Raw genomic sequence first — 18,465 nt, 5'->3', positions numbered from 1 at the left:
GGTAGCCGGGAGTAGGGAAGTTTGGGGTAGGAGGGGGAGGGGAGAACAAGTGATGTCACCTTTCCCCCGCTTGATTGGCTGCCGGGTGGCCGGGACTACAACCAATCAATAGTCTCAGAAAGTCTGGCGCGGCCTCGCGGAAAGCCTTGTTGCCACCGGGAGGGAAAGGAACGTGCGCTTGTTGGGTGGCGCGCGCTGCAGAGTAGTGAAGGCGCTCGGCCTGGGGTTTGGTGGCTCTGGGGACAGTCACTTCCTCCAAGACTTTGGCATTTGGGACAACGCAGTTTATTGACAATCCCCCCTAGTTATGAGGGGAAGGTAGGAAATGGGGAAATGCGGCGCTTTTTTAGCTTAACACTACATTCCGTGAAGAGCTACACTTTAGGGGTGTTCACACCTGGCAGGAGCAAGATTTTTTTTTTTAGGTGGGGGATCATACTGGGAATGGGGAGGAGAGCCATATGCCCTGTCAGTAGTAGATTCCTGCTGAACAGATACGGGGTTCACACCTGGCAGTGCATCCATGCTCTCTGCATTGCATTTGCCCTGGGAGTAATGGACTTTAGGGGAGTCACCTCCTGCGTCTGATGGATTCCCAGTATCCACACGGGATTCATACCAGGTGTAAAGAAAATGCACCCAGCAGGGCGTTACTGCCTGTAATACTCACACTTCCGGTGAGCCTCCCAGCAAGAAATAAATGTCAGTTGTCCAACGGGATTCACTGAATATAAAAGATTCACATTATCCATAAGAGTCACATTGTCTGCTGTCCATAGAAGATTTGCCTTGATAGTGAGGGAAATTTCACTGTCTACAAGGAGTTCACACTGGAAAGGAATCTTACACTATTACTTATGCTATTATATTGACATACTATCTAATACTATCATATTATTACTACTATTTTAATATTTTAAAAGAGAGTTTGCACTTGCATGAGTGGGCCCTAAGATGAGGGAAATTTTACAGGGCAGTTTATACTGTGCACGTTGGGTGGCTGCTGGGTCTGAGGAAAGTTTATACTCATCAGAGAGTTCCAGCTGCCCACTTAGGTATGGCCTTGGAGAAAGGTTCCTGCTGTCCCATAAGGGGTTCACAGCAGCTACAGAAAGTTCCCCAAGCATGGAGATATTCATGTCCATGTTAACTTTGTCATGGATATGAAAGAGATTATACTGTCCATGGGAAGGCACATGCTGGGTGAAAGTTTGCGTTGCCCATGGGAGCTTACGATGCGTTGAGGGAAGATTTCCATTGATTGGGATAATGTTTCATGTTCCACAGTTTACAACAGGTGTGAGGGAGAATTAGACTCAGTGGGCAGACCTGTACTCTTCACGAATGAATTCATCCTGCCTAGGGAACACTCTGCTGTAGTAAAAGGGGGTCTCTACTGTCTGTTCAGAATTGTCTCTGGCTGTGATGTGTTTTTAATGTCCACAGAGGGATTCCCACTGCTTATTCAAGTTACACTGTGCATCAAGGAGACCAGTCTGTGGGAGCTCACACTGTCCAAGGCCTATATCACCTGTCATTGAGGAAAGGTGTGCACAGGGAGCTGTACCCTGCCCCTGGAAGAATTACATAAAATGTAGTTAACTTAGTTACACAGTTCATTGAAATTACACTGTCATGTGGAGTTGGGGGGGGGGGCAGGGGTGGTGCAGTGAGGTTGCAGGAAGCAGAATAACACAAGCTTAGCCAGGCTGCTCAGGGTCAAACCCAGCTGGGCTTCTTCCCAATTGTGTGACCTTGGGCAAGTCACTTAAACCCCCTGTGCCTCAATTTCTACATCGGTAAGAGGATAATATTTTTTAACCCTATGGCATAGGCTTGTTATGAAGATATAATTAGTTAAGATGTGCAAAGCATATAGGTCAGTGTCTCTAGCCGAATAGATCCTCAAAAATGTTAACTCTTGTTGTGATTATTATTATTCAGAAGTTTATCACTACCTGAAGAGTTTATGCTGTCACAATCTTACTGGTAACCTTGTCCATAGTTTGTATGTGTTGTGGTGGTGCTAGTGGTGATGATTTTTAGAAGGATTCTAGGGTTCAGCATATCTGTGGGGCACTTATCAATCTGTCAGGAGGCATTATGGTCCAGTGCTTGATGTCTCAGCTGTGACTATTCTTTTGTTTGTTTTTGTTTTGGGGGGAGGTAATTAGGTTTATTTATTTATTTATTTATTTAATAGAGGTAATGAACCCAGGACCTCGTTCGTGCTAGGCAAGCACTCTACCACTAAGCTATACCTTGACCTCCCCAGCTGTCATGATTTTTAGCTGTGTAACTTTGGACCTGTAACCTCTCTCAGTCTCACTCTCCTCACCTGAAAAATGGGGATCATTAGAATATGTACCTCATAAAGTTAAGGTGAGGATGAAATGAGATGCCTTGCATATCATAAGTGCTCAGTAAATAGGAGTGTTGGTTTTTATGTGACCCATCCTGCATTGGACTCTAGGAAACCTCTATCATTTAAGAATTCACCATTTCTTGGCCTTTATTTGGGGCCTATTGTCAGTGATGGGTTACACTGCCCTTCAGAGAGTCGTGTGTGTGTGTGTGTGTGTGTGTGTGTGTGTTGAATGGGGTTGAATACTTTTCATTTTGGTGAAGGGGGGTTAATATAATTGTATGAAAGTTATAGAAGCCCAGAGGGTTATTTTTTTTTAATGTTAATAGTCTTTCAACTTTATTGAATCTTTTTTGTAACTCTGCTACCAGTTAAAGTTCAGACACATGTAATAGAAATCTAAACAACACCATCGACAAATGACTGGATAAAGAAGCTGTGGTATATTTATACGATGGAATACTACCCAGACATAAAAAAGATAAAATAACACCATTTGCAGCCACATGGATGGACCTAGAGATTATCATTCTAAGTGAAATAAGCCAGAAAGAGAAAGAAAAATACCATATGATACCACTCATATGTGGAATCTAAAAAAAGAAAAGAAGAGGACACTAATGAACTCATCTACAAAACAGAAACAGACTCGCAGACGTAGTACACAATCTTATGGTTACCAGGAAAAAGGGGATAGTAAGGGATAAATTTGGGAATTTGAGATTGGCAAATGTTAGCCACTATATATAAAAATAGATTAAAAAATTTCTTCTGTATAGTACAGGGAAAAATTCTTCTATATAGCACATATATTCAATATGTTACAATAACCTTTAATGAAAAAGAATATGAAAACAAATATATGTAAGACTGGGACAATGTGCTGTATACCAGAAATTGACACATTGTAAGTGATTGTACTTCAATAGTTAGATGGATAGATAGGTAGACAAATAAATAAATAAATAAAATTAATGATCACTAAAAAAAAAAAGGAAAAGAAAAAAAGAGAAATCCAAACAACAGTGGCTTAAACAAAATAGAGATGTATTTTCCTCTTACATCTGAAGAGAGTGAGTCACCTCGTCTTTTCAGTCATACTTAGTTCCTCTATCTCAGTGGCTGCTGGAGCTCTTGACATTGGTTCCAAGTTCCAAGCAAGGATATGGGATATAAGGGGTTGATATTTTGAATCTTTTTCCTTTCAGAAGCTTTTGTGCAAGCCTCACTCAATCCATGATTTATATCTTTTTGGCCAGGTGTGTTCTTTGGCCACCTCTATTTGAGCCGAGAGGGTTTATTATTATATTTTTATTTTTTATTTTTTGTTTTTTAATTTTTAATTCTTAATTGAAGTATAGTTGATTTACAATGTTGTGTTAGTTTCTGGTGTACAGCAAAGTATTTGTATACATAAAATTCATTTTTATATTCTTTTCCATTATAGTTTGTTACAAGATATTGAGTATAGTTCCCTGTGCTTTACAGTAGCACCCTGTTGTTTATCTGTTCTGTACGTAGTAGTTTGTATCTGCCAATCCCAAACTCCCAATTTATCCCTCCACCTGCCTCTCCCCACCGGTAACCGTGTTTGTTTTCTATGTCTGTGAGTCTGTTTCTGTTTTGTAAATAAGTCATTTTAAAATTTTTTTATTTATGAAAAAAATTTTAATTATTATTTTTAAAGGAGGTATTGGGGATTGAACCCAGGACCTCATGCATGCTAAGTATGTGCTCTGTCACTGAGCTATACCCACCCCTCGTGTCATTTTTTTAGATTCCATGTATAAGTAATACCATATAATGTTTGTATTTCTCTGTCTGACTTACTTCACTTAGAATGATAATGTCTAGGTCCAACCATGTTGCTGCAAATGGCATTATTTCATTCTCTTTTATGGCTGAGTAATAGTCCATTATGTGTGGGTGTGTGTTTATATATACCCCACATTTTCTTTATCCATTTGTCTGTTGATGGGCATTTAGGTTGCTTCCATGTCTTGGCTATTGTAAACAGTGCTGCTATGAACATTGGGGTGCATGTATGTTTTTGAATTAGACTTTTCTCCAGATATATGCCCAGGAGTGGGATTGCTGGATCATATGGCAACTCTACTTTTAGTTTTTTTATTTAAGTAAACCTCTGTACTATTTTCCATAGTGGCGGTACCAATTTACATTCCCAGAAACAATATAAGAGGTTTCCCTTTTCTCCACACCTGAGTCCAGAGGGTTTAAATGGAACAGGGAGTTTTTTCTCTGTCTATGGGAAAGGGCTACATTATCCATGACTTAATAAAGCTGATGGTGATTTTGGGGTTTATTGCACCCACTGGTTGAGTCTACACTATTCATAGAGTGGTCCACCCAAGTAGGTGGCACTGTCCATGTGGGGGCACAATGCCCATAGGCTATACTGCATGATGCCATGCTGACTATGCAGCTCTACTTCACATGGAGTCACACTGCTTAGTGAGGTGACCCTGTTTATTTGCTTCTCTACACCATGCATGTGAGGTTTACCCTGGTTGTGGGAATTGACCCTGCTGCTGGAGGAGTTCACACAATTTAAACAAGTTATGTCACCTCTATGGTAGAGCACACTAATGAGGGGACAAGCCATGTGATGGGGGTACAAATTGTTTATTTGTCTTCTCACCATCTATATGGGGCTCACACTGTTATTAGAATTACAGTGCCTATACGGGGTTACACCATTTACGTGGGTTGACCTGCTGTATACAGCCCACACGGTTTATGGAGGTTGTATGGTCTGTATGGGGTTCAGATCATTTATGAGGGTTACCTTATCTGTATGAGGTTTTTGAGGGTCATGCTGCCTATATTGGGGCCCACACTGGTTTTGAGCATCACACTGTTTGAGGTTTATACTGTCCATACAAGAGTTACACTGGGTATAGGGTTTACAACAATTATGGATATTGCACTGTCTGACTGTGGGGTTATGCCAGCCGTATGTGGACTCAGTTCACTTCAGCAGATACGTATTACCAGCCTACTCTATGACAGACTCTGTTCTAGGCACTGGTGATAGAGCAGTGAAGAATGCAGATTAGGGGGAAGGGTATAGCTCAAGTAGTAGAATATGTGCTTAGCATGCAGGAGGTCCTGGGTTCAATCCCCAGCACCTCCTCTAAAAATAAGTAAATAAACCTAATTACCTACCCCCCTCAAAAAACAATAAAAGAATGCAGATCAAGTAAATCCCTGTCTTTGTGGAGATGGCATTCAGTAGGACAAGTGCACTTTTTATGGAAGTTTCCCTCTTTATGGGATTCACATCAGGATTCATACTTTAGGGGGTTACACTGGCATCAATCCAGGAGGGTTTCTCTGTGTGTTTGGGGCTTCATTTATTGGTATTACATTGGGCATAAGGGGGTTTGCTGTCCAAAGATTGAGCTTATTCCTTCATTATTGATTGTCATACTCTGGGGATACTATAGGCAACAAAACAGGCAAAACCCCCTACCTTCTTAGAGGTGACATTATGGAGGAGGGATTCAGATGACAAGCAAATACATTATGGAAACACATGTCACATGATCAGTGCTATAGAGAAAAATAGTGCATAAAAGGGACAAAGGGAGCTCGGAATGCGGCTGAAATTTAAAATATAGTCGTCAGGCAGGGTCTTCCTGGGAAGGTGGTTTTTGAGTAAAAACCTGAAGGGCGTGAGGGACGAACTATGCAGACCTCTGAGGGAAAAGCCTTCCAGGCAGATGGAATAACATGGGCAAAATCCCCGAGGGAGGAATATGCCTGGCATAGTCAAGAAATAGCGGAGAGACTGGAGTGAAGTTGGAGAAGACACGAAGGAGAAAGGTGGGAAGTGAGGTCGGGAAGGAAGGGCCTTGCAAGCAAGGAGTGGTAAAAGCCAGGAGTTGGCTTCTACTCCCAGTGAGCAGAGGGGCTGCTGGAGGGTTTAAGGCAGCAAAGGGATGCCCCTCTGATTTACTAGAATCCTTCTGGTTGCAGGTAGAGCAGACTGTAGAGGCCAGTGGCAGCAGGGAGACCAGTGAACAGACCCCAGACCAGGGTGGGCATGACGAAGAGTAGCTGATTCTGAAATAGCTGAAGGTAGAGCTGATGGGAGTTTCTCTCAGATTGGATGTTGGAAGAGAGAAAGGAGTCAAGGATGACTCCAAACTGTTCAGCCTGAGCAACCAGCAAAATGGAGTTGCAGTTTCTTGAGATGGGGAAGATGAGGGTGGGGGACAGTCTGGAGGAGCTCAGGAAGACCATTTGGACTTGGCAAACTTAAGAAATCTAAGTGGAGACGCTGGTGGAAGCAATTCGATGTGCAAGATTGGAGTTCAGGGGAGAGTTCTGAGTTGCAGATAGAAATTTGGGTGCAATCAGCATAGAGATGGTATGTGAAACCGTGGGCCTGGCGGAGGTCATCAAGGGAAGGGGTGTGGGTGGAGAAGAGGACCTGGGACTGAGCCCTGGGGCTGCTCTACATTTCAAGTCAGGGAGATGACAGAGGATGATACTATAAGGTGGTGACATTTTCCATTTGGCAATGGCCACACTGCTTAGATGGCTATGCTATCCATATAAAGTGGATCATACTAAGGGAACTACAATGTTCATAGAGTAATAGTGTTTCATTATTGCTCAGATGGGTGATGGGGGGTTGTGATTATGATTTTTATCATCCACACAGTTTCCTTCCCAGGAGTGAACTCTGTGAAGAGTTGTGACTTCTGTGGGGACAGGTTCTGTCCATGCCTTTGCCTGACAATAATAGGAGAAATGTTATCTGTGTCAGGACAGTAAACTGGAACAAGAACTTCTGCGTCCCTGGGAATGGGGGTGTCCTCACTGTCCAGACAGAGTTGTTCTCTCCATGCAGTTCTACACTATTCATCCCAGGCAAATCCTAGGTCTGTGAGAGGCTGTGATTTTCACCCGACCCAGGGGCATTTGTGGGGACTTTCCATAGCGAACTGGGGAAAGGTGTGTGGGGGGGTCCTTGTTCATTGCAGTTGACATGGCCTTGGTGGGATGGTATGTCTTCAAGGAATGACCAGTGGTGATAAATAGTTTCCATCACAAGTTCATAACACCTTGGTGTTTCACACAGCAATGGTGGGGTTCACCATCCTTGGGGGTGGCTTTTGGTGTTCACAAGGCGATTGAACTATCCAAGACACTGGCATGGGGTAGGGTATAGCTCAGTGGTAGAACATGTGCTTGGCATGCATGAGGTCCTGGGCTCAATACCCAGTGCCTCTGTTAAGGGGAAAAAAAAGTTGAACTATCCAAGATGGTCCACATTTCTATGGTGGAGTCACACCCTGAGGGTTTATAATATCCATGAACAGGTCATTTTTACCAGGGACTCCCATTCTCTGTGGATGGTTAAGACTCTCCCATGAGGCATGCCCACCATCCATGCTTCTGTTTCATAGAATCAATGGGATTGACTTATCCAACTGTGGGACTGATTTATCCAACTGGGTCAAGGTAGGATTATGCCATTAACAGGCAATTTCACTGTCAATTCTATGTTCTACTGTTGGAGTCTGTAGGGTGAGGGTGCTTACATCATCCACCGGGTATATCGTTCACTCTGCTAATAATTATTACCAGTATTTATTGTGTACTTACATCAAATCTCTGATTTCTCACAATAGCCTAATCATGTAGGGCCTATTGGTAATCCCTATTTTACAGATGAGGAAACTGAAGCTCAAAGAGGTAAATTCACTTGCTCTTTGTCACATACAGGAAATAGCAGAGTTAGGGTTGCAACCCCTGTAGGGGTCACTGAGGCTGTTACTGAGTCCAAACTCATTCTGCTCACCAAACAATGGGCCAGTAAATTGGGAGACAAGGTATTGGGGCAAGGAAGAAGAACTTTATTCAGAAAGCCAGCAGACAGAGAAGATGGTGGACTAATGTCCTAGAGAACCATCTTCCCTGAGTTTGAATTCAGGCTTCTTTTATACTAAAAGGGAAGAGGGTAAAGTCCTGTTTCCGGCCAGACCCCGAGGGGGATGTGTTAATTTCTTCCTTTTGCAGGCATTTACTGGTGGACCTGGTCTGGATGCTTCCTGTGAGCTGAACAAAGGTACTTTAGCTTAATGCTCATTACCTGGCAGGCAAGGTTCCCAGAGATGGGCCATTACGTATAATCTAAGCTGCATGTATAATATAGGCAACATTCCTTTAGCGATTAACAAGTAATAGAATACAAAGTTTAAAGTAAAAGAAACAGATCTACTGTAGATTCAGATTTGTTCAGATTTGTTTTTCTCTATTACAAAGCTGTTACAGACCTATTATCTTTTAAACTTTGCATCATTTTTTTCTGAGTTGGGGCAGAAAAGGAGGTAGTAAAATACAGAGGTTAAGGGTGGTGATTTTGAGTCAGCTAGATATATTGGGTTGGAATCCTGACTCCAACACTTTCAGAGCCTCACTTTCTTAATCTGTAAATGGGGCTAACAATAGTAATTCCCTTCTTTGGGGTTTTGTGAGGGTTGAATAAGATGCCCTGACAATGCTTGGCCCAGTGCCTGGCACATCATGAGCGTTTGTAATTCGGGAGCTGTTATAATAACAATGATGATGATTATTATTGCTGGACCACACTGCTCCCAGAGGGTTACAATATCCGTGGGGGAGCTTCACTGTCCGTAGGCAAGGTTACATAATTCCCCAGGGGTTGATGTTTCCCCAGAGGCCTTGGTTTCCCTGTGGAAGAGGCCTGAGACTTCTGAGGCACTGGGTGAGGGACAGCTCTAACACAGCTAGGAACCCAGCAACGGGAGCTAGCCTTGAAGCCATAAGAACTCAGAGCCTGACCCTTTAGGCCTTCCCTCTCAGTGACCAGTTCCTCTCACCCTATCTACTCTGTCTTAGGCTCTCGGAGCATCACCTGCAGCACTCTCCCTCCACCTCCCCGCCCCGGCCCCGCCCCATTTCTCTTCTTTGGTACCTCAGTCTTATTTGAGACTGTTTCCTGGCTTAGCCTGTGAATATAGCTTCTATTTGCCCTCTACCCCGCTGCTGCTGGCTCCTACTGGCCATCTGATCATTGCTGATTTCCTGTTCCCCGAATTCTCAGGCTCCATCCATTCCTCCCAGCTGTAGAGAACAGTCTTAACACTGCCCTACGCGCTGGCCTTCATCCTTAAGCCCTGCCTTCCTCTCTCCTGGCAACCCCCCAGTGCCCCTTGGGAGCACATTTGTTCAGACTTTGGTCACCCCCACGCATCCTGACTCCACCTCCGGAACCCCCTGCCCTGGAGGTGGAGGTGGGGGTACCTCCGGAGGGGCCACCGTGTCCCTAGGACAGCTGCAGTCTGGGGATGGGGGTGCTCCCGAGTGCATTCTCTCTGGTCACTTCCTCCCCAGCTGGGATTGGGGCTATATGGAAGGACAAGACCCCATCCCCGGAGGAGCGGAGGACACAGCCGCCTCCCCATTTCCGATACTGGGAAATGCTTCCCACTCATTCCACCGCACCCCTGGACAGCTGCTCCCATTCAGGCTCAGGGTTGGGGGTGCCAGGTAAGGCCAGGCTGGGAAATGTGGTCTTGATCATCCTCCAAGGTCTTGTCCTGGCCCCTCAGCAGAAAAGATTCCGCCTCCTCCCAAAAGGTTCATACGTCCTCCTTAGAAATGTTTCTGACACCCATCAGAAGGTACCCCCCCAAATCCTTTTACAGGCTTCCAAAGAAAGTCTGGACTCCCGCAATGGGCGGGAGAGGAGGAGGGGCGGCACGTCGCGGGTCCTGAGGACATAAGTTATCCGCAGATTTGGAGCCTCAGAGAAGGGTCATGACCCCTAGGACCCCATCCCACCTCTGCCCCCTCCTTCCTCCGCCCCCTACTCCCCACCCCCGTCGCGCGGCCCCTTTAAGCCCAGAGCCGGCCGGTCCTCAGTGGCTGAGAGCCGGCGAGTGTGTGTGTGAGTGTGCGGGGAGGGGGCGGGCGCAGTGTCTCCATGGCGACGCGGCGGTGACGTCGCCGGCCGGGGGGCGTGGGCGTCCCGGCCCCGGAGTGCGATATTAACCCGGGAGGCGGCGGCGGGGAGGGGAGAGGCTCTGAGAGGCGAGGCCGGGTGAATCGGCGAGGGCGGCCCGACGGGCGCGGGACGGGACGGGGCAGCGCGGGCGCCGGGAGCTGCGGCCCGGAGTCGGGGCGCCTCGCCCGGGGCCCCACAGCATGAAGACCCCGGCGGACACAGGTGGGGGCGGGGGCAGCACGTGTGGGGGAGACTTGTTGCCCTGGGAAACCAGGCGGAGAAACTTTGGGGGGGCTGAAGGGTTCCGGGGGAGCCCGAGTGATCCCCAGTTCCGGGGGACCCCCCCAAGCACTCGAGACCTGTTGCTTCTTGCGGCGCGAGCAGGGGTGCTGCATGGGACCCCCAATTCCTGGCTCTGGGCATAGTGCTGTGGGTGCTTCGAGTCCTGGTCCTCTCCCTGCTTGGATCCCAAAAGCTGGGCTCTTCCCTACTCCTGGGATCACGGGGGTGGCGGGGTTCCTCCCCGCCGCTCTGTCACGTTGCACTCTGGGGGCCGGGACGTGTGCGGGGTGTTGGGGGGGCCTGTCCACAGGCCCCGCTATTCCTGATTCCGCGCTGCGCGGTCTGGCCCGTGACCTTCACCGCGATGCGTGCCCCGCACCGGCTGAGAAGGGGATACGGGATGGCCTCTAGGAGGAGGGCGTGAGTGGGAAGCCCGGGACTCGGGGTCCGGGCTGCGCCGCCCCTCCCCCGCCCGTCTCCGCCTGCTCCTCGCTCCCCCGCCCGCGCCGAGTCGCAAAGTTCCAAAGCGCAGCCCGAACGTTCGAAAAAGGAACTTTTTGTTTCCGACCTTAGAACGCGCGGCTTTAAGGTGGCTCCGGAGAGACCTGGGACCCCTACTCCCGCGTCGCCCGGGGCCGGGGGTCGAGGAGGGTGGGGAAGGTGGGGGACGTGGAGGCTTTCCCCTGGCCACCGGCCCCCCCCCCCCGTCATCCAGCTCTTCTCTTTCAACCGGCCGTCTCTTCCCTCCGCCACCTCTTCCCCGCCAACTTGCTCCTCCTTAAGGGGCCTAGGTTCCCCTCCCCCCCGTCAGTCGGCGGGCGGGGGGCAGCAGGATTAACCCCCCTCCCACTCGGACTTTCCCCCCTCCCCTCCCCCGCCGCCCCCGGGCTCTAGCGGGCTGGACTTTGCGCCCCAGCGCGCTGGGGGAGGGGTCCCAGCCGCCCCCTGCCCGTCTACCCCGTCGGAATCCGGCCCGGGGCGGGGACGGGGGAGGGGGAAGGGGGCCGGGCGCCGCTGTTCAAACTTGTTTCCTTCCCCCGGCGGCGGCGGTGGCGGCCGCCGCGGCTAGGGCTTCTGTGTGCGGGTGTGTGCCCCGACCGGCCCACCCACCCCGGCCCCCCCTCGTTCGGCGGGTGGGGGCGGCTCTTAAAGGGCTCCGGCGCCTGGGGAGTGGGGCCGAGGAGGCTGGGTGTGGGGCAGGGGTTCGGAGTGCAGTAGGGTCAGTCACGTGCGTCCCACATACTCTGGCTCCCAAAGGCTCCACGGCCGCTGGGCCTTGGGGGCAGCAGGAGCCTCCCCTCGCCCGAGGAGGGGGCCGAAATACCCAGACAACCCCGCCTCGTCTTCCCTCCCTGCTACGGGCCTTCGCCTGTTGGGACCGGCTGGGCCGCTCCCCTAACCCAGTCTTGGGGCCGCGCGGTGTGTGGGATCTCTGGATGGGGGAAGGGGCGGGGGCCTGGTCTGGCCTCCCCATCGGTCCGTCAGTCCATCTGCCTCCTGGCTGGCCGCTGCGCGCCCCTCCGATCCTCCATCCCGGCCTCTCTCTCCTGTGCCGCGGCTGTTTCCCACTTCCTGTTTTCTTCCCGGCTCTGGCGCCACTGAGGGCTGCCTGGAGTGGGGGAGGTGGTGGGGCCCCCCCAGGAGGCCGGCTTGTTCTTCCTCTACCACCACCCCTCCCTTCCGACTCCCATAGTCCCTTTAAAAAAAGTTGGGGCAGTCATGTGAATTTGGGGGGTGCCGAAGAGTTCTGCACACACACACCCAGGTTTCCACAGTCTGGGAGATTCCCTACCCCGCCTCTGGGACCCAGGTGTGCCTTCTGGGACCCCGCCATCCCAGCCCTTCCTGTCTGCTGCCTCATCTCCACCCTGTCTCGCAATGTCTTCAATTCCTCTCTCAGTGTCGGCTGCTCTATCTCTGCCTTACTGTCCCCTCATGCTCCAGAGGTCCTGAACCCCCAAGCTTTCTTGGTGTAGGCCCGGTGGTTCCCTGTTTTAAGCACGTGGACCCATACAACACACACACACACATGCTCCCCTTGCCCGTGCCTGGCTCCTGGCTCCAAAGCCTGGGGAACAGAGCCCCATTGAGACACCCTGACGTCACCCCCCATCTTCCTTCTCCCCCCAAAGCTGGGAACAGGCCCTCATGTATGCCGTGTCTGATGAGGAAAGCTCGTGTTGGGGTGGGCTGGGAGTGGGGACGGTCCTTGCCACGAGTGGGAACCAACCGTCCTGGCCTGCTCTGGGAAGGGTGTTGTTCAGGGAGGGGGGCTTAACAAGGGGGCCTGGGACAGCCCCCGGAATGCAGCTTGAGGCCTTTCCAGAGACCCCCACCTCCCTTCCGAGTTCCCTTTGTGTTGCATGTAGTCTCTCTCACTCCTTCTCTTCTGCAAAGTTTATTTTTAGCCTTCTGCTCCCCCGCTCCCAGGACTGTCGCTGCATACACGTTGCCTGGTTACCGGGACAAGGAGGCTGGGGCTGGTGGGCTGGGAAGGGTGGCTTTAATTTTGGGGGGAGTGTGGAAATCAGTATACCCCCAACCCCAGAGTGATGTCTCAGGGGCTCTCCCACCCCCTTGTCTGAGCCAGATTGGAGCTTAGGTTGGGGGAGCATGGAGCTTGGTGCCTTGAAGGGAGCTAGGAGCTTTTTGGAGGGGGGTTGGAGGGTACATGGAGCGGGTGGTCTCTGGATTCCCAAGGCCCTCTGGGCCCTGAACAAGACCCTGGGACCTGGTTCTTTAAAAGGATGAAGATAATGAGGTGTACACCTGGATTCCCAAGAGAGGGATGGGGCTGTGGATGCTGGGGTCCATGGGAGGTGTTACCAGGGACTGTCATTTCTGAATGGAGCTGGGGATGCTGGTACAGGACCCTGGGTCTGTGACCAGCTGGAGGTCATATCCCTGGAGCCCAGAGGGGCTGGTTTGAAGCTGGGATTTCTCAGTGGGGCGGGGACCAGGTGGGGAATGCTGGCCATCCCAGTCTACCCAAGGCCAGGGGTCAGGGAGCTGGGTCCCTGTGGGGGTTAGAGTCAGTTCTGGTGTACAGGGTGTAGTCCCTGTGGGAACAGGAACTGCCGATCCCATGTCCCCATGGGGAAGGATCCCCTGTTGGATTCCAGACTTGGGTGGAGTCTTTGGGGGAGGTTCCACGTTGCCCCAGGCCTGGTTGGTACCTGCTTGTGCTGGGGCTTGAGCCAGGGCCAGGGGAGGGAGGCTGACCCTTGCAGCCTGACTGGGACTTGGGAACCCGCCCATCCCTAGCTAGCCACCTTGGCCTTCTCCCTCTGGTGGCACCAGGGCCCCTGCCCTGCCTCCCCCTCCTTCTCTTCCTCCCTTTCCCTCCTCCCACCCCTCCATTACCGGCTGCCTAGTGCTGAATTATTGATGGCCTCTGATTACCCGGGGGTTTGGGAAATGACAACAACCGCAGCCCCCCATTCTCCCCTCCCAGGCTGCCCACCCCCTCCAGGGACCAGCCAGCCCACCACCAACCTCTACCCAAGGTTAATGCTGGGGGCGGGTAGGTAGGTGGGCAGAGAAGAAGCTGAGGATGAGAAGGCAGAAGGGGGGAAAAGGCTGCAGCGAGCAGTGCCTGTTCAGTCTTGAGGCCTGGACTGAGGTCCTCCAGCCAGGTTTGGTCCATGGGCCCGTGTCTGGGGAGGGCAGTGGAGCACAGAGGGTCCAGGGCTTGATGGGGGGGGGCTCTTTCAGACAGTCTGGGTTTCACTCTCCAGGGAAGACAGAAGCCTCTGTGTGTGCAAGCGCTGACCTCATCGTCAACCAGCCACCCCACCCCTCCTGGTCCTTTTAAGAAAAAAAAAAATCCTTCTCTCAGGTCCTAGGGTGGGAGTAAGGGCTCCGGTAGGTCTTGGGAGGGAGACAGCATATGTTTCTAGGAGGGTACCAGAGGAGATGGAGGGGCGTGGTATGACTCCCTGAATGAGAGTGGGGGTGGGCTGGGGGGGCTCGCCCCAACCCGTCTGGCCACGTGTGCCCCTTCCTGCCCCTCCCCCACTGGCAGCCCTGCCCGCCGGCCTGGCCTGGCTTGGTGCCTGGCCCCCTGGCACTGGCCCCGGGACCCGCCGCCGACGGTTTCCTGTTTCTCCCGGTGTCGCTGGAGCAGGCTCCAGCTTCCCCTCCCCCCAGCTCCTGTCTAGCCCCCTCACACTCAGACAGACACACACTGTCTCGTCTCCCTCTAACCAGGCCCTGACTTGGCTAAGGGGAGACGGATTTCCCCATGTTGAGGGTGGGGTAGGAGGTGGACCTTGGGATGGGCCCCAGGGGCCCAGACTTGGCGTCCTGACCCAGGGCCGCGCCCCTGCCTCCTGTCCCCAGGGTTTGCCTTCCCGGATTGGGCCTACAAGCCGGAATCGTCCCCTGGCTCGAGGCAGATCCAGCTGTGGCACTTTATTCTGGAGCTGCTGCGAAAGGAGGAGTACCAGGGTGTCATCGCCTGGCAGGGAGACTACGGGGAGTTTGTCATCAAGGACCCGGACGAGGTGGCTCGGCTCTGGGGTGTCCGCAAGTGCAAGCCCCAGATGAATTATGACAAGCTGAGCCGGGCCCTGCGGTGAGGAGGGCAGAGGCCCCTGGGCAGAGATGGACAGCCCCGCACTGGTTGGGAGCCCTGACCCATGGGAGCAGGCTTTGGGTTAGACCCCTGGCTCTGCCAAATCTCACCTGCATGACCTTAGGCAAGACCAAGCCTTCTCTAAGCCCCTTTGTCACACAGTGGTGTTCTGAGGAGAGTATAGTCACTGATGTGGTCTCTAGTCTGGCCCCAGAACTGAGGAGAGAGCTGGTCCCCACCTTCTGGGCCCTCGATTTCTCTGGTGTGGCCCATGTATCTTGGTCGCCTTTTGTGAACAGCACTAACATGTCAAGGTATAGGGTCTAGACTTGGGTCCTATGTGATCGACCATCCAATGGTGTTCGTCTGTCTACAGCTATTATTACAACAAACGCATTCTGCACAAGACCAAGGGGAAACGGTTCACCTACAAGTTCAACTTCAACAAACTGGTGCTGGTTAATTACCCTTTCATTGATGTGGGGTTGGCTGGTGAGTATAGGCGCTGGTGGGCGTGGCCTCAGAGGGAGACAGGGTCTGTCTGAATATTCAGGCTAGGCCAGGGGCCTTGACACTATATCTCCCCTCTTTTGCCAGGGGGTGCAGTGCCCCAGAGCGCCCCGCCAGTGCCATCAGGCGGCAGCCACTTCCGCTTCCCTCCCTCAACGCCCTCCGAGGTGCTCTCCCCCACCGAGGACCCCCGCTCACCACCAGCCTGCTCTTCATCTTCATCCTCCCTTTTCTCGGCTGTGGTCGCCCGACGCTTGGGACGAGGCTCTGTCAGTGACTGTAGCGATGGCACGTCAGAGCTGGAAGAGCCACTGGGAGAGGACCCCCGGGCCCGACCACCTGGCCCTCTGGAGCTGGGTGCCTTCCGTGGGCCCCCACTGGCCCGCCTGCCCCATGACCCTGGCGTCTTCCGTGTCTACCCCCGGTCCCGGGGTGGCCCTGAGCCTCTTAGCCCTTTCCCTGTGTCGCCTCTAGCCGGGCCTGGCTCCCTGCTACCCCCTCAGCTCTCACCGGCTCTGCCCATGACACCCACCCACCTGGCCTACACTCCCTCACCCACGCTGAGCCCTATGTATCCCAGTGGTGGCGGGGGCCCCAGCGGCTCTGGGGGAGGCTCCCACTTCTCCTTCAGCCCTGAGGACATGAAACGGTACCTGCAGGCCCACACCCAAAGCGTCTACAACTACCACCTCAGCCCCCGCGCCTTCCTGCACTACCCTGGGCTGGTGGTGCCCCAGCCTCAGCGCCCTGACAAGTGCCCGCTACCGCCCATGGCACCTGAGACCCCACCAGTCCCTTCCTCAGCCTCGTCCTCTTCTTCCTCCTCTTCCTCTCCATTCAAGTTTAAGCTCCAGCCGCCCCCGCTGGGACGCCGGCAGCGGGCAGCTGGGGAGAAGGCTCCTGCGGGCCCTGACAAGAGCAGTGGCATTGCTGTTGGTGGTGGTGGCAGCGCGGGCGGGCTGGCTGAGGGGGCTGGGGCCCTGGCCCCTCCACCACCGCCGCCGCAGATCAAGGTGGAGCCTATCTCGGAAGGTGAATCGGAGGAGGTGGAGGTGACTGACATCAGCGATGAGGATGAGGAAGACGGGGAGGTATTCAAGACTCCTCGTGCCCCACCTGCGCCCCCAAAGCCCGACCCCGGCGAGGCACCCGGGGCAGCCCAGTGCATGCCCCTCAAGCTGCGCTTTAAACGGCGCTGGAGTGAAGACTGTCGCCTAGAGGGGGGTGGGGGCCCCACTGGGGGCCTCGAGGATGAGGGTGAGGACAAGAAGGTTCGAGGGGAGGGGCCTGGGGAGGCTGGGGGGCCCCTCACCCCAAGGCGGGTGAGCTCCGACCTCCAGCACGCTACAGCCCAGCTCTCTCTGGAGCATCGAGATTCCTGAGGGCTGTGGACAGGGGACCCCGTTCCCCCCACCCCCCATGCTTCTTTTGCTGCCTTAACCCCCCCATGCCCTGGAGGTGAGGGCAGCTTTCTAGTCTCTTCCCTGCCTCCTCCCTTTTCCCTCCCCCATGTTTTGTATAAAACTTTTAATTTCTTTTTTTTTTTTTAATGGTGTGGGTGGGTGGGTGCCCAGGGCTGGGGGCTGTCCCCTGTCTCCATGGGTTACTAAGCTCCGGGCAAAGTGGTGGTGGGGGGAGGGAGGGGGAACTTAAGGGGGCCACCTCCATTCTGGGGAATTTATATTTGAACTGAGGTTCTGGCCTCAAAGCCCAGGAACTTTTTTATTACAATCGTTTAGGAAGTAAAGCCTTGTCTCCCTCCCTGTTCTCTGCCTCCTGTACCTCTCTCCACCCCCCGGCCATCCTCAGCCCCAGTCCTGCCTTCCCTGCCCCTCCAGGGGCCATGAGTGCCTGGATTTCTCATACCCTACAGGGTTGCAGCAGGGGAGGGAGGGACATTTTAATGATGAACCAAAAATTCCGTGTTGGGGAGGGTGGGGGGCAGAGGAGGGTGAGGGGTGCCGCCCATAGGCCACAAATCTCTACAAGTGCCTGCTATCCCTCTCCTCCCCACCCCAGCACCGGTCCAAACCCTTCACCCCCAGCTGCTCCTAGGACTAGCCCTTAGGCAGGCGGGTGGGGAGGGGGTGCCCTGAAACCAAACTGGAAGCCCCCTCTGCCTCTCAGCTGGGGCCCCTGGGGTGGGGGTCTATGGTCAAGCCTTATTCTGTATTGGGGATGGAGGGTGGTGGGGAGGGAATCTGGGGGCTGCTGGAGAATGTATTCAAAACAATAAAACTTTGGACCTTTGGATGCAGTGACCTGTCCTGGGTGCTGGGTGCAGCCACCACAGGGCCACAGCCTTTGCTTGGTTCTTAAGGACAGGGGCCTGGACTGGACCCCACCCCCCAACTGTGGGTTTATTGCCAGAGGGCCTAACCCCATCTAAATGGGTTAAATCTAGGCCTGGGAAATGAATTCCTGACTTTGGGGGGGCACTTAACTCCCCATACCTGGTGATGAAGGTCCTAGGCATACTCTGGCCCTCTTGACTGCACCCATCTTAAATGGGGGATCAGCTCATCCTTGGGTGCACTTAGGACTAAAACACCACAGCATTGCCCTTGCTCTTCGGCCTTAAAATGCCTTTCCTCTCCGAATTCCTATCCATGCCTCCAGGCTCTGGTGGAGGACTGGAGTTCCTTTGCATTACCTCTAGCGTCCTCCCACACATCACTCTCCTTAAGGGCCCTTCTGAGTTAATCTGGGAGCCTTTTGGCAACAGGCCTG

General features: G+C 52.8%; 1 protein-coding gene across 2 annotated transcripts; it reads left to right on the top strand.

Moving 5' to 3' along the window:
* The first annotated feature begins 8,442 nt into the window (after positions 1-8,442).
* On the top strand, positions 8,443-17,988 carry ERF (ETS2 repressor factor). Of its 2 annotated transcripts, none has more exons than XM_074369588.1 (4): positions 8,443-8,465; positions 14,991-15,225; positions 15,602-15,717; positions 15,823-17,988. In XM_074369588.1, the coding sequence occupies exons 2-4, from the start codon at positions 15,194-15,196 to the stop codon at positions 17,115-17,117; spliced, it is 1,443 nt and encodes a 480-aa protein (XP_074225689.1). In that variant the 5' UTR covers positions 8,443-8,465; positions 14,991-15,193; the 3' UTR covers positions 17,118-17,988. The 2 variants fall into 2 exon arrangements, with proteins under 2 accessions (XP_074225689.1, XP_074225688.1); XM_074369587.1 differs by lacking the exon at positions 8,443-8,465 and adding an exon at positions 10,426-10,589.
* Positions 17,989-18,465: the final 477 nt, after the last annotated feature.

This window comes from Camelus bactrianus, chromosome 9 (genome assembly GCF_048773025.1).
Source record: "Camelus bactrianus isolate YW-2024 breed Bactrian camel chromosome 9, ASM4877302v1, whole genome shotgun sequence".
In the NCBI taxonomy this organism is placed as follows: Eukaryota; Metazoa; Chordata; class Mammalia; order Artiodactyla; family Camelidae; genus Camelus; species Camelus bactrianus.
The sequence above is the reverse complement of the archived record's forward strand: the minus strand, read 5'-3'. Positions and strand labels throughout refer to the sequence as shown.

Bases quoted from the DNA above. Each gene is read 5' to 3' on its own strand.
- ERF (XM_074369587.1), top strand. From the start codon at position 10,568: ATGAAGACCCCGGCGGACACAG. The intron at 10,590-14,990 runs GTGGGGGCGGGG...TCCTGTCCCCAG, and splicing joins GAAGACCCCGGCGGACACAG to GGTTTGCCTTCCCGGATTGG. The intron at 15,718-15,822 runs GTGAGTATAGGC...CTCTTTTGCCAG, and splicing joins CATTGATGTGGGGTTGGCTG to GGGGTGCAGTGCCCCAGAGC.